Source organism: Dendrobates tinctorius, unplaced genomic scaffold (genome assembly GCF_039654945.1).
Source record: "Dendrobates tinctorius isolate UK_male_01 unplaced genomic scaffold, ASM3965494v1 ptg000111l, whole genome shotgun sequence".
Lineage (NCBI taxonomy): Eukaryota > Metazoa > Chordata > Amphibia > Anura > Dendrobatidae > Dendrobates > Dendrobates tinctorius.
The window spans coordinates 30,201,486-30,217,217 of NW_027361779.1; the positions used below are offsets into that span (position 1 = coordinate 30,201,486).

The 15,732-nt window shown below is 44.9% G+C and overlaps 1 protein-coding gene across 1 annotated transcript in view; it reads left to right on the forward strand.

The window, feature by feature from the left end:
• RARS2 (arginyl-tRNA synthetase 2, mitochondrial) overlaps positions 1-15,732 on the forward strand; it is a 106,456-nt gene that overhangs the window by 57,753 nt on the left and 32,971 nt on the right. Inside the window, exons 13-16 of the mRNA XM_073589604.1 lie at positions 4,860-4,936; positions 7,725-7,849; positions 8,235-8,302; positions 9,996-10,105. Coding sequence (XP_073445705.1) covers positions 4,860-4,936; positions 7,725-7,849; positions 8,235-8,302; positions 9,996-10,105 — 380 coding nt within the window. The remainder of the gene's footprint in view (positions 1-4,859; positions 4,937-7,724; positions 7,850-8,234; positions 8,303-9,995; positions 10,106-15,732) is intronic.

Below are 15,732 nucleotides of genomic sequence, written 5' to 3' on the forward strand. Positions count from 1 at the left end.
ATACAGTGACTTGTGAAAGTTTTCCCCTACCTCCCCCTTTCCATTTTTAATTTTTTGCTACATCACAACTTGGAATTTGACTTTGCATCAGTTCATGTGAAGAAAATGCCTACAACGATCTTTTTTTTTTCTTTTTATTGTTAATCCAACAAGTAGGACAAAATAACGGAAAACTTTGGTGTGCATAACTATTCACCCCCCTAAAGTCAGTACATTGGAGAGCCTCCTTTTGTGGCAGTTATACCGGCAAGTCACATTGGATAAGTCTCTGAGCTTTCCACATCTTGCCACTGGCATTTTTGCCCATTACTCAAAGCAAAACTGCTCCAGCATCTTCAAGTTCCTTTGGTGAACAGCAATCACAAAAGGCTGACCACAGATTCTCAATTGGATTAAGGTCTGTAACTAGGCTACTCCAAAACATTTACGCATTTCTCCTTAAATCACTCTAGTGTTGCTTTAGCAGTATGCTTTGGGTCATTGTCTTGTTGAAAGGTGAACTTCCGTCCCAGTCTCAAATCACTGACAGAACACCGTGAGCACAACTCAAGATGGTGCTAAGGTTAGGTTCCCAAACCGTTAAAGCAACAAATATGAACCTAGCACTCAACTTAAAGGTATTTGTAAGGCGGTTTATTATAGTACACGAAAAAAGGCGTTTCGGTCAATGTGACCTTCTTCAGTTACGTGTGGTATATAGATTGTGTAGAGCTTTAGGCATTGAGGAGAATGATCTCTCTAAGGTAATGAGCTTGTCAGTATATAGGAGAGGGGCAAACGTGCCTCCAGATGCGGTGGACACCGCATCTGGAGGCACATTTCAGAAAAGGTGTGTGTATGTACTGACAGACCATGTAACACTTTGGATTGCACACAGGTGAACTCCCTTTCACTAAGCATGTGACTTATGAAAGTAATTGCTTGAACCAAAATGTATTAGGTGCTTCATAGCAAAACAGATGAATAAATATGCACATGCCAATTTTTAGTAATTTGATCCCCTAAAAATTTTTTATGCCTATATTTTTCTCACTTCAACAACTTAGACCAGGGATGGGCAATTAATTTTCCTGAGGGGCCACATGAGAAACTGTGACTGTTGTTGAGGGCTGAACCAATAGGCCGAATTTAATTCTACTCATTATTAACAAATATATTATAATTATATTATTGATAATTATATTATTAATTGTATCACTCAATATTGAGCAGGATTAAGTATGCTGACATCCTCCTAAATATCGTTTGAACCCAGGTACAGCCCCTTCTGTATATCATATGAGGCCCCCTTATATACTCTAAGAGCCCCCACACAGCCTCCCTATATATACTGCATGAGGCTCCACACAGCCTCCCTATATACTGCATGAGCCCCACACAGTCTCCCTATATATGCTGCATGAGCCCCACACAGTGTCTCTATATACAGCATGAGCCCCATACAGCCTCCCAATGTGCCGTACGAGGCCTCCATAGCCTCCCCTTGTGCAGCACAACACCTCCATAGCCTCCCCTTGTGCACCATGTCACCCCCATAGCCTCCCCATGTGCACCATGTCACCGCCATAGCCTCCTCTTGTGCAGCACAAGACCCCCCCCCCCATAGCCTGCCCATGTGCTGCATGTCACACCATAGCCTCCTCTTGTGCAGCACAGCACCCCCATAGCCTCCCGATGCCTACCCAAACATCCCATACACATGAAAAAAAAATTAACACCACATACTCACCTCAGTCCCGTTCCCTGGCGCTCTGCTTCTCTCCCTGCCTCCGGTGTGCTGACTCTCCGGCGGTACACAGCTGACGCGATGAGAAGATGTCATCGCATCAGCTGTTCCACTCGCTGATTGGTGGAGGAAGTGGCCGGAGGCTCCTCCTCCACCAATGCAGTCAGCGGCGTCTATGGAGATAACGGAGAACGCGAGCGGGAGGGCAAGGTGCGGACCGTGGACCTCTGTTTTCCAGCCCCTCAGCTGTCTCAGTCCGTGGGCCGCACTTTGCCCAGGTCTGACTTAGACTATTTAGTGCTGATGCATCACACACAAATCGGACTACAAAAATATTTAAACACAGTTTGTAATGTAACAGAATAGGTAAAAACCAAGGGGGTGGGGGTGAATACTTTCACAAGCCACTGTATTTGAGACTATAAGATGCGCCTTACTAAACCCATCCTAGGTTTAGATAGCAGAAAATAGCAAAACATTTTTTGCTATTAATTAAAATTTCCCTGGCGGTGTAAAGTGGAGGCGTCGTCATTGCAAATTTTTATGTACTAAGGTAGAATAGGGAGGTGCTAGATGTATTGTTAGTGTCTCTCTGCAGTTATTGCCCCGTTCTTTATTATAGCCAACAATCAATAATAAGATTATCTTCCTCTGGGCAATTATATCATGTAAGGGACCCTGGCTAGCATTACCTAAGCTACATAATTCCTTTACCTGCATACTGAGACTTCAGTGACTCACAGTTTGCAAATGATAAAATTGATCAGCATGTAACAGTCATCCGATATACATCCAGTCTAAGTACTGACTATGTTGTTTTAATATTCATTTTAACAATGCTAAACACAAAAAAATTAATTTCATATATAAATAAAAGCTATATTTCCATCTCATACCTTTCCATCACATAAAGCCAACCCTCGACCCAACCGCTATGTCCAGCTATCGCCCAATATCATTGCTTCCATTCGCTTCCAAACTCCTGGAACAGCATGTCCACTCTGAACTTTCCTCCCACCTATCATCTAACTTGCTCTTTGACAATCTACAATCTGGTTTCCGCCCCCCATCACTCCACTGAGACAGCCCTGACCAAAATTACTAACAACCTACCTACAGCCAAATCAAATGGACAATACTCTATACTCCTGCTTCTAGACCTGTCCGCTGCATTTGACACAGTTGATCACTGCCTCCTACTACAGATCCTCTCCTCCTTCGGCATCAAAGGCCTTGCCCTATCCTGGATCTCCTCATACCTTTCCAACCGCACATTCAGCGTCTCCCACTCCCACACCACCTCCTCATCCCACCCTCTCTCTGTTGGAGTCCCCAAGGCTCTGTTTTAGGACCCCCTACTCTTCTCAATCTATACACTTGGTCTGGGGCAACTCAAAGTCCCACGGATTCTACTACCACCTTTATGCTGATGACACTCAGATCTACCTCTCTGGCCGAGATGTCACCTCTCTGCTGTCCAGAATCCCAGAGTGTCTATCAGCCATATCCTCCTTCTCCTCTCGCTTCCTCAAACTCAATGTAGACAAATCTGAACTCATCATCTTTCCGCCATATCACAGATCTTCTTTACCCGACCTAGCTATCACAATTAATGACATCACACTTTCCCCAGTACCAGAAGTCCGCTGCCTCGGAGTAACCTTTGACTCTGCCCTGTCCTTCAAACCGCACATCCAAGCTCTTTCAACCTCCTGTCGCCTCCAGCTCAAAAATATTTCCAGAATCCGTCCTTTCCTCAACCCTCAATCTACTAAAATGCTTGTGCATGCCCTCATCATCTCCCGACTCGACTACTGCAACATCCTTTTCTGTGGTTTCCCTGCTAACACCCTCGCACCTCTCCAGTCCATCCTTAACTCTGCCGCCCGACTAATTCATCTCTCTCCTCGCTACTCCTCCGCTTCTCCCCTCTGCAAATCTCTTCACTGGCTCCCATTCCCTCAGCGTATCCAGTTCAAATTACTAATTCTGACCTACAAGGCCATCTATAACCTGTCTCCCCCATATGTCTCTGAACTAATCTCCCGATACCTTCCCTCACGTAATCTCCGGTCCTCCCAAGACCTCCTTCTCTCCTCCACACTTATTTGCTCCTCACCCAACCGCCTCCAAGACTTCTCCCGAATAGCCCCTATTCTCTGGAATTCTTTGCCCCAACAAGTCCGACTATCAACCACATTTGGATCCTTCAGACAGAATCTGAAAACCCACCTCTCCAAGAAAGCCTACAGCCTGCAATGACCCCGCGACCTTCTTCTCTCTCACCACTACCGGTGATATCACCTCAACCAACACCGGAACTGCTGCAACCTACTGTCTCCATCCCCACCATCCTGTAGCATGTAAGCCCGAAAGGGCAGGGTCCTCTCTCCACTCTGTATCAGTCTGTCATTGTTAGTTTGTTTACTGTAAGTGATATCTGTAATTTGTATGTAACCCCTTCTCATGTACAGCACCATAGAATCAATGGTGCTATATAAATAAATAATACCTATTCTCTTTCCTTTCCCTACATTACATACACATAGACACACACAGCTCTGCTACATGCACATTTACATACAGATAAACTATACATTACCACATCTTGCAGTTCCTGATTGGGACCTGAACAGAGGCTGCCCTAGATGAGCAGCTGACAGAACTTCCATGCAATGCAAGGACCTTTTCATGCGATCAATCATATGACCTCTAAGGTCCTTGAATTGGGTGGAAGGTCCTTCAGCTAAGGTAAATGGTAGTAAATGATTAATGGCTAAAGCACATTAGACTAGCATCGGCTAACCCGCTGGGTCAACTGTTCATCAACAGTATACAGTATATTGGGGTGCCTGACAGATGAGTATTAGGGGAATTAAGCACCAGGCATGTCTGATCTCGGACTGCAGATCCTTTGGTTCTCCCTGAGATAAGCCACCGGCAGGCACGTTTGGCAGTGGCTCTCATAGAGAACACAGGATTGCTCGGCAGACAGACCACTTTTGGGCATGGGAGAGTTGGGTGAGAGAGCTGCCATCTAAGGTGTATGGGAGTATTTAAAATTACTGAGATTTGTAGTTATTTATAATCAAAATTAATTATAATTTTGTATTTTTTTTCCCCTCAACTAAAGACTGATAAGAGTCAACAAACTCATTTTCAGAATCTGTTCCAAATTTTGAAGATGCTTGGAAAAGAGAAAGTAAACCAGTAAGTATGTATTTATGTATGTATAGATAACGTCATTAAAGGGGTTGTCCATTATTCGGCCAACTTAATGTGTTATCCCTAAGTAAGATATTAACGCCTGTATTCGCCTCCAGGGCCTACGCCATTCCAGCAGTGTCGGAGTCTGCCCTCCCAGTGCTCATGTAGCATTGTTACGTCACACGTTCCTTACAGCCAATCAGCAGACACGACACTGTTTCCTCCTTCTGACTTAACAGATATCTGGAGGAAGTGAAAGCTGCAGCTGCTCTGTCACTTCCTCTGGATCTCGAAAGAGGATAGAGTGACACTGCTGCTGGGAACTGTTTGACATTGTTATGGCCCTGGGAGAGCCAACTAATAACTGTTTAGTCAATAGACAAATGTCTAAAATTGAGCAATTCTAACGCCATTTATGTGATGTGTACATTTAAACTTGTAGATTGATTACATGTTGTGCTTAAAGGGAAGGTGCCATCTAAAAAAAAATTTTTCAGCAATTGAAAAAATGTGAAGAATTAATGTTTACATTTTCTTAAAAATTATTATCGTTTGTTTTTAAATTTGTAAAATATGAAAAATAATTTTAAAAAGTTTGGCATTTCCACTTGTTAACACTAGGGGGAGCAGCTACTGAAGTTTGGCACAAAAACCTAGTGCAACTAGCTCACATTACTGCCCTGCAGTAATTATGGGCGGAATCTGCTGACATGGGTGTGGTGTCACTCCTCTCCTCCCCTTCTGGGTGTTTGCTAAGGGAAAAGAGAGGATGACATCTAGGAACACAGTGAGCAGCCATTTTGATGGGGCCTGCAAAGTTACTGACTGTCTTTGCATGCGAAGTCTGGATCAGAACAGGCCATCAATCAGCAGACATGTTTCCTGGATTTCTGTGGAGCAGACAAGCAGACAGTCCATCCATGTGTATAAAACACAGCGCTCTATGTACAATCCCTGGCACCGAACAGGGTGCCCCCCATAGACCAGCACACTGCTCTCCTGAAATACTCTGTGCTGCTGTCACCCTGCTCCTTCCACCATATATCAGGCCCCTGTCGCCTCGCTTTCACACATCTCCAGGACAGGATCTGAGGAGAGGAATGGGGTCTTCAGTCACCGAGGATGGCAGGCAGCAAGGATTCTGGGAGCAGGGTGACAGCAGCACAGAGTATTTCAGGAGAGCAGTATCACACGGGATAGGATTAGATACAAGGCTCAGCAGACAGCATCATACAGGATAGGATTAGATACATGGCTCAGCAGACAGTATCACACAGGAGAGGATTAGATACACGGCTCAGCAGACAGCATCATACAGGATAGGATTAGATACACGGCTCAGCAGACAGTATCACACAGGAGAGGATTAGATACACGGCTCTGCAGTCAGTATCACAGGATAGGATTAGATACACAGCTCAGCAGTCAGTATCACACAGGATAGGATTAGATACAAGGCTCAGCAGTCAGTATCACACAGGAGAGGATTAGATACACTGCTCAGCAGTCAGTATCACACAGGAGAGGATTAGATACACGGCTCAGCAGACAGTATCACACAGGAGAGGATTAGATACACGGCTCAGCAGTCAGTATCACACAGGATAGGATTAGATACACGGCTCTGCAGTCAGTATCACAGGATAGGATTAGATACACAGCTCAGCAGTCAGTATCACACAGGATAGGATTAGATACACGGCTCAGCAGTCAGTATCACACAGGAGAGGATTAGATACACGGCTCAGCAGTCAGTATCACAGGATAGGATTAGATACACGGCTCAGCAGTCAGTATCACACAGGAGAGGATTAGATACACAGCTCAGCAGTCAGTATCACACAGGAGAGGATTAGATACACGGCTCAGCAGTCAGTATCACAGGATAGGATTAGATACACGGCTCAGCAGTCAGTATCACACAGGAGAGGATTAGATACACGGCTCAGCAGACTTTCACACGAGACTGTATTACAGATATGCCCACACTGGTGAAACTTCCAGCCCCCCCCATACACTAGACTATGGGCTGTATATGTCACTGTCCTCCTCAGACAGCCATAAAAGCTGTCATAAAAGGGAAGGTGTCAGATTACCGGAGATCACTGGGGCTGTGAGTGAGGAGGCAGAGACAGAGCAGGAGGACGCTGGAGCAGGAAGCACAGGGCCGAGCCTGGAGTAAGCAGGACAGAGGAGCATAGATGAAAGTCACCCGCACTCACCACTCTCCATCCTCCGGCTCCAGTGAGCGCTTCTCTCCTCTGCTGACCACCTTCTCCTTTTCTTCAGCCTCTCCTCACAACACAGGACCAGTTATGCCACAAGTGGTCCTGTGATAGAGGGTAAGTGGAGCTCAGCAGATAGCACTGGGCTACAGTAAAATGGCACCCAGCCACACCTACAGCAGTGAATGGTGCAGCCCACAGGGGCGTGCCCAGTTCTCTGCTAATGAGGCTGCAATGTTAAGAGATAGGGTCGGGAACCGACCGCAGTCTCCTATGTCCAGGGACGGCCATATTTGCAGACTGTATGAGTCCTCCACAGATCTGCAAATCAAGATGGCAGCGCCCAGTGGCTACATTAAAACATTATTACAAACAAACCATAAATCCTAGTTAGTACAACATTTGCTGAAAAAACATGTTTTGTTACTTACTCTTTTTTTGCAAATTATATAAAATTGCGGCACCTTCCCTTTAAGTAAGAGAACCCTCCTTATGTAATTTTAGGACAATTTCTTTCTCCCCATGTTAGGGTGATATCATTTTTTTTCTTTCTTGTTTTCTTCTAGCTGTCAACATGTTATGTTTGGACGAGTACAGGGGATGCAGACAAGAAAAGGGGATGTGGTTTTTCTGGAAGATGTCCTGGATGAAGCACGTGCCAGGATGCTACAAAATATGGCCAAAAGCGAAAGCAAGTCTTCACTATTTAATTATTCTCTTAATAAAAATCAGGGATTTAGTGGTCTATGAGAGAGAGCACTCAGAATTGGCTGCAGTTTTAGTTGTAGTATTCTTTTTATCAAAGAGGATTTGAATTCTGAGAAGCAGAAACTGGTGCCCTCATTCTTTCTCTGTGTGTGTGATAAATATATATACATACATCATTGATTTCCTTCTCGTAGATAAAATCCATCTATGCATAACTTAAGACTATAAAACGATTGTAGGCAATGCACTTAGGACAGCTTTCACATAGCAATTTGAACCATAAACAAGTTCTGAATTGTGCAGACAAGGAAGGTACCGAATAAGCTCAATAAATAAGTATTTTCTTGTATTTTTTTTTTCTTCAATAGCAAGTAAACCCACTGAAGACCCAGCTGGTACTGCAGAAAAAATAGGCGTTGCTGCTCTTATTATACGGGTATGGTAGAGAGCTTGTTGAAACATAAAACAACTTTTATCTTAGTTTTCCTTAATTAAATTTAACATGCAGAGAATAAATTATTTTTTTAATGTTGCAGCAATGTATTTGTTTTTCAAATGTTGGGTGCAGCCATATTAGACACGCTTCCTTACTGTGTTGTCTATGAAGCAGAAAGGGAGGTGATTAAGTAACATAACAGGTTATTATGGTGTATTCATAAATGGCATACTCATTGCAGAAATGTTTAAAGTATCTGATTTTTTTTTTTTTTTTTTTTTTTTTACTATAGCATGCACATGGCTTTATGTATGCCTTATTCATATATATTGAAAAGCCACAGAAAACGAGAGAATTGTAAAAACTGTGCTGCTTGTTAGTGTGATTAAGTTACCCAGAAATAATGCAGTGCAGCCCCTTCCATCCTATAGAGAGTGCCAAAAGATGATGCATACATATTCTTATCTGTGGGTATTATGAATACGGATACGATTTTATCTAAGCCACCGGCAATTCAATAAACCTGTTTATTTCCCCACCGTGTTATGATAATGAAATGACTCTGCTTATTGTGGCCCAGGCTAAACTGCAAAGCTGAAAATTAAGCTCTGAAATCTTTTTTAGCGGTGTGTGTAGTAACAAGAGATCTTGTCTGCAGTCACACCTAAGAAGGAACAAATATGAATGGGAATGCTTGTTGCTTATAAGTTTGTTATAATTGATTGGTCAGTGTTCGAAAATGAGAATAGGATTCTGATATGTTTTTCAAAGGTCAGTTATTTTTTTTTTTTTAGGTCTTAACCTGGCTTATTTAAGCTTCTATCCCACTAATAAAATTTAGACTCTTATGTTGTAATTTAATGCGGTGGTCCGCCCTCTAATAAGTCGTCAGCAGGGGGTGGTGATAGAAGCAGTGATTGACACAAGTGCTACGCCCTTATGATGTTCATTTGAGAGCAGTGCTAGAACGAACTGGCGGTGCTGGTGTCACTCACTGTTTGTCTTCCCCCCCCCCCCACACCCACACCCACCCGGCGATGATGTCTTTTTTCACAGAAGCGGCAGTGTAGATAGAAGCAGAATGCCAGTACTGCACTCGCATCTCCCACAGAATCCATCACCTTGGATGTCTTCAGAGGGGGCAGCGATGCAAGAAACTAGTAAGTAACTGCAGTGTTGCCCTCTAATGTCCTCCTGTTCCAGAAAGGCCGATGGATGATGTGGGGAGTGAATGCAGCCCCAACCTCCTGTGACGTCATGTTTGAGATTCCTCTCAAACAAAACATCACAGGAACTACTGTACAGTAAAAAAAAAAAAACACATTTAAGGATTAGCCAAATAGTAAAAAGTGAGGGGTATTCTGTAATAAAGCCTATTACAAAAGTGGTAATGGTGTAAGGATAGATATTTAGAAAATGTGTTTTAGGTGCCAGACCACCCCTTTAATGTTTTAATGTAGTTTGTCAGGAATCGGGTGGTTTTCATAGAGCATAAAGCAGCAATCATTCTACACTATCAAGTAGATCCTCTTAAGATGTGACATTTTTGTGTATAGCATTCTGAAAGCTGGTTTATGCTTATCCCTGTAAGTAGGCATGCACCAGCCATACACACAAATGCAAAATGATTGACCAGTATCACCGTTCGTCATCCATTAGAACTGCTGTGTCATAATATTTGTCTTTATTTCAGGATTTTAAAGGCCAGCTTCAGGCAGATTACTGTTTTAACTGGGATGAAGCGCTGCAAAGCTGTGGAGACACCGGGGTCTTCTTGCAGTATACACATGCACGATTGCAAAGGTGAACTGGAAACACTGTATGTACATAAGTTAGATCTTTCGTCTGGAATTCAGATTCCTATTTAACGATAAAATATATGTTTGCACGTTAAAAAAAAGGTTTATCATGAGGCTGTGTTCACTTTTGTGTTAGAGGCTCAGTGCTGAGCCTCCATAGCTAATTACACATTGTGCTGTTCTTCTCATTAAAATGAAGGCCCCCTAGGATGGAATCCATTAGTGTATATGCACACGACTTTTCTTTTCCGGTGGGTTTGGAGTGGGCCCAATCAAAAAAGCACTCAGAAAATGCTAGAAGAAATTACGTTCATACCTTTTTATGTAAAAAAGACTTGCTGTTCAAATGGTCGGCGTCTTTTTTTGAATGCTTTGTTAACATTCTTTCTTAAAAAAAAAAAAACACTAGCATTTTCTTCTTTACAAAAAAAGGAAATTTGGAAAAATGCTTGTAAAAAGATGAGCAAAAATGCTGAAAATACTTTAAAGAAAGGATTTCTGAAAAGTGCTCAGAAAATGACTAAAAATATGGTAAAATAAACTCTTTAGCTTTACAAAACTTCAGGGAAGAACTTTACGGAAGACAAGAAAACTTGTCTTTTTTCACTTTTTTTTTCTTTTTTTTTTTTAAATAAGATACAAGAACATACTCTTCTATACTCATGGAGTTTAAGGGGTTGTCTGGCCTTAGGACCTCAAGGGTTATCGCGTCCAACCCCCTACTCAGTGCAGTGCAGGATTCACTAAACCAGAGGTGTATCTGGGTTTTCTGGTACCTGTGGTAAGGATTCTGTTTGGTGCAACCCCCCTGACAGTGAGTATATTTCATGCTGTTAGGATTGGCTGCAAGGCTTCATTTTATAACTAAGGCGTGCGTCCAGGTTTGAGATGAAATTTTGCAGTCACTTATAGGTGACTGCTGGCTTCTGAATTCTCACAGCGCATGCCCTGCATACTTTTAGGATTCTCCCTTGCACAAGTATGAGATTTGTATACTTCTGGCCACATTCCGACTAGACGTGCCCGGCCTCGCTCAATTCATTTTCATTGAGTGACGCCACACATGTCTAGTCAGCATGTGACCACATGTATGCAAATCACCGACACCAGAAAATCCTAACGGTGCATTGTGAGAACATAGAATGACTGCAGACTCATCTCAAACTTGGACAACCCCTTTAATATTCCTAACAAAAATATGAGAATTAGTCAGTATCACAATAAAGCATTTCCATCCAGGTACCTTATAGATGACGTCATCTCTGGAGTCGTTCTTTCTTTTCTTCTTCATCTTGTCCAGCCTCCATGTGTTTTCTCATCCACAGCCCGTCTCTGCAGACTGCCATCTTCTCCAGTCTTCTGCAGCACATCCCCCACATCATGCCCTTAAAGATAGCAGTGTCATTATAATGCTTCCAAATAAAATATCTGTCCTGCACTGAGCTCCTGAATAAATAATTGCCCCTTACTATATACCCTGCACAAACTATGACCCCACGCTGTCCCTCTTATGGTACATGCGCTCCACACTGCCCCCTCCTTTCCTTACTGGGCCCACCTCTTCACACTGTTCTCTCACACTGAGTCCAACCTATAGGGCCCAGTCTCTAAACTGTGCCCCCTCATCACACTCCCCCTCCTTGGTATACTGTCGACTCCTGGCTATGTCCTTACACTGTTCCCCCACACTACTCTGTCTCTATTCTGTGCCCACTTGCACTTTTTTCCCCCTATACTGTCCCCTTGCACTTTTTTCCCCTTATACTGTCCCCTTGCACTATTCCCCTTAATAGTTTACTCACACGTTTCGCCCTTCCTCCTCATACATTTACCCTCTCACTTTCCATACTGCCTCCTCACACACCTCTCCGACTCCCCATACTGTGTCCGCACCCATCCCATCACCCTCGCTCCCCATACAATGTCCTCATATATTTTCCCTTCGCTCGTCAGTGTGTCTGCACCCATCTCTCCCATACATGCCTCCCATCTTATACCTTTCTCCTTATATTCTCTTCAAATTTCTCTCGCTCCCCATATTGGGTCTGCACCTGACCCTTCCTTGCTCTCCAAAGTTGTCTTCAAATCATCCCCCGTTACACGAAATCTCACCCAGCCCCTTTACACTAAATACCCCCATCACAGTAAATCTCCTTCAGCCCCATTACACTAACTACCCCATCACAGTAAATCTCCTTCAGCCCTGTTATAGTAAACACTCCCCTTATACACACGCAGTAAATACCCCCCACACACAACCACAGACATACAGTAAATACCCACACACACACTAAATACAACCCCCCCAGTAAACATCACCCACACACAGTAAATACACCCCCCTTGAATGAAACACCCCTCCAAGCAGTATATACACCCCCATATCTTCGGCACCTTCAGCTCTACTAACGTGGAGCACCTGCTACCAATCTGCGCCTCTGCAGTGCTGGCGAGTGACATCAGCAGCGTGATCACATGACATGATCAAACTGCTGGTGTCACTCTACCCGGCAGGCAGAGCTTCAATGTTAGACACAAGTACAATTGATCTCTGGGAGCCGGCACGTTGCAATTTCTTTGTGCCGGCTCAGAACTGAATGCAGCCGCCAGGGAAGACACTTGGTCCCGACTGCACCCCTGCCAGCATTTGCCCTGGGCTCATGCCCCAGCTGCTGCCCCCTAGATACGCCTCTGCACTAAACCATCTCAGACAGATGTCCGTCAAGCCTCTGCTTCAAGACTTCCATTGAAGGAGAACTCACCACCGCTTGTGGCAGCCTGATCCACTCATTCATCACTCTCAAAAAGTTTTTTCTAATATCTAATCTATAGCTTCTCCCTTTTCAGTTTCATTCCATTACTTCTCATGTTTCCATGTGCAAATGAGAATAATGATGATCCATCTACACTGTGACATCCCTTAAGGTATTTGTAGACCGCTAATAAGTCTCTGCAACAGCCCTGGTATGGGGCTATATTCCGTTCACTGTTATCCACCCCCACGCAGTGTCCACAACCGATTGAATAACCACAGACAACAGGTCTCAGGGATAACAACTGCTTTTCTTCAGCAGAACAGGGAGATATAACATGGAGTTATGGTAACAGTTCACGTGGGGAATCCACGGCCAGTACAGTTCAGGAATGGATTCTGACACAGAATTGAGGTTCTGGAGCTTTAAGAACCTGTTTTAGTTAGGAGCAGAACTTGCAGGTAATTGTAAGAGAGTTCAGTCTATTGGTGGCATAAAGGCAGAAGAGGGAATATATCACAATATGTACAGACCTGAAATCCCCTATTCATTTTCTCAGCTGGTCACGGTACGTGCAGAAATATACTTGAAGTAAATAACGGGTAATTTGCGGTGAGGTGGGGGATCCTCAATTTCCTCAACACGCAGAGAAATAGGTTCTTCTGTACACATTTAGTGCGACCTAATGCTGTACAAACATGCCTAAACCGGACAGCAGGGATCCAGGGTTAAAATAAAGGTTAAAAGTCTTCAGCCATCTTGGCTGTAGAAGTCAGAGGAAGATCCAAGGCATTAGGCCTGGCTGTAAGTCTTGAGATGAAGAGAAGGATGAACCTCCAGGCTTGGAGCCTGGAGGGGGTCAAGAGACCCCTCACAAGAGGTCTGCTCTGGGTCACATCTTGAACCAGACTCCTCAGAACCCTGTCGTCTCCACAGAGACTGGAGGTAGCTCCTCCCATTGAACCTTGGTGACAGGGTCACTGACCATTAGGATAACACTCAATTCTTGTCAGACTTCACATTGTGAGATTAATATATAAAGCAACACAACAAATGAAAAGTGCACTTAATAGAACACTGAAACACATACCTGAGGAATATATGAGATTAGTGAGCTTTTGATTCATTTAAACCATATAACAGTAAAAGGATAACTTAGGGTTACTTAAACGGGCATACCCAGTCTGGACCGGGTCACTACATCTCCTCTTAGCCTTCTTTTCTCCTACACCTTATTGGGGGACACAGTATCATGGGTGTTATGCTGCTGCCACTAGGAGGACACTAGGTGAACATAGAAAAATTAACTCCTCCTCTGCAGTATACACCCTCCTGCTGGCTCCAATTGAACCAGTTCTTGCTTAGTGTCTGTAGGAGGTACTTGGGTCTGGTTTTTGGGCCCTTTCGGTGTGCCCTGCCGGCGCTCATTTCTGGCAGGCTTCATAAATTTAGTCCCCGGCTTCTAATCGAACTAGGCTGCAATTTGCATGGCTGCGGAGCCGCCCACACTTCTAGACGAGAGGCGCCCCTTCTGCTCTCGGCGGCCATCTTCCTACACCTCAGAGCAGGAATGAGGAGCCTGCTTACTGACAGAGGGAACGCACAGAACAGCAGCGCTGACAGCACTGCGGGGAGTGAGGACGCCGACACCCTCCCTGGGGGACACGAGCAGGACCTGAGTAAGCTGCATCCTCTGGGGCTTATCCCCTTCTTTGCGCAATTTCCCTGCATTCTTCTCTGCAGCACATACTCTATCTTTTAAAGAGTACAATATGTCTCAATCTAAAAAGTCTAAGGCCGGTTTCACATTTGCGCTTTATAGCGCAGCGACTGCCTGCGCACAGCCACCGCTAAGCCCCGCCCCCTGCCGGCTCCCTGCCCGCCCCTTCCGGTCATCGCCGCCTACTAGCGCACATGGACGCTTGCGATCTGCGCACCCTATGTTTAGCATAGGGTGTGCAGACTGTGCGCTGGCCGTGCGCTATTAGGATGAAGGTGCAAATGCATGTTGCATTTCGGCGCGCACGGCGCACCTTCAAAAGTGCGCAGCGCACAGCAAAATCCTGCTAGCACACGATCTGCGCACCCTATGCTAAAGATAGGGTGCGCAGATCGCAAGCGTCCATGTGCGCTAGTAGGCGGCGATGGGGCGGGCAGGGAGCCGGCAGGGGGCGGGGCTTAGCGACGGCCGTGCGCAGGCCGTCGCTGCGCTATAAAGCGCAAATGTGAAACCGGCCTTACAAAATGCACACACTGTTTTTTACCTCATGTGCTTACAATACTCCATTCTGCATGGCTTTTGACCTGGAATGCGCCCAGAGGCCACTCGCCGCAGCCACCGACCTCAGTGAGCCTAGACCCCCTGAGTGGGCTGCGTCCCTGTCACGGTCTATGGCTTCCCTGGCCAAGGCAATAGACTCTCCGGAGCCCCTCTTTATGTCAGAACGTCAGTTTGCCAGTTGCTGATGTCCCTTTCGATGGTTGGGTACCGTTCACAATCGGGGAGTACTGTCAAAGGGTATTCAGGATTCTAGAAAAAGGACCCATGACATTTCCCCCGAACATGTTCGTGCTTCGGCGTCCATCAGCTCACTTCCTCGTTCACCCTCTCCTGAGGTTCGCAGCGAACATGATTCTGAATGCGAGTCTGATGCGTCCTTGGTACAGGACTCGCAGAAATGTCAGGAGACGCTTGATTCCTTTATGGAGTCGGTTAACAAGACTGAGGGTGAAGAATCTATATCCACTCCGGAGCACGTAGTGTCTTTTAAAAAGGAAAAAAGTTCTCACAGAGTGTTTGCCAATCGCCTCGAGTTTAATGACATTGTCCAGAGACATAGGGACCGGCCAGATAAACGGTTCACAGGACAGAAGCCTA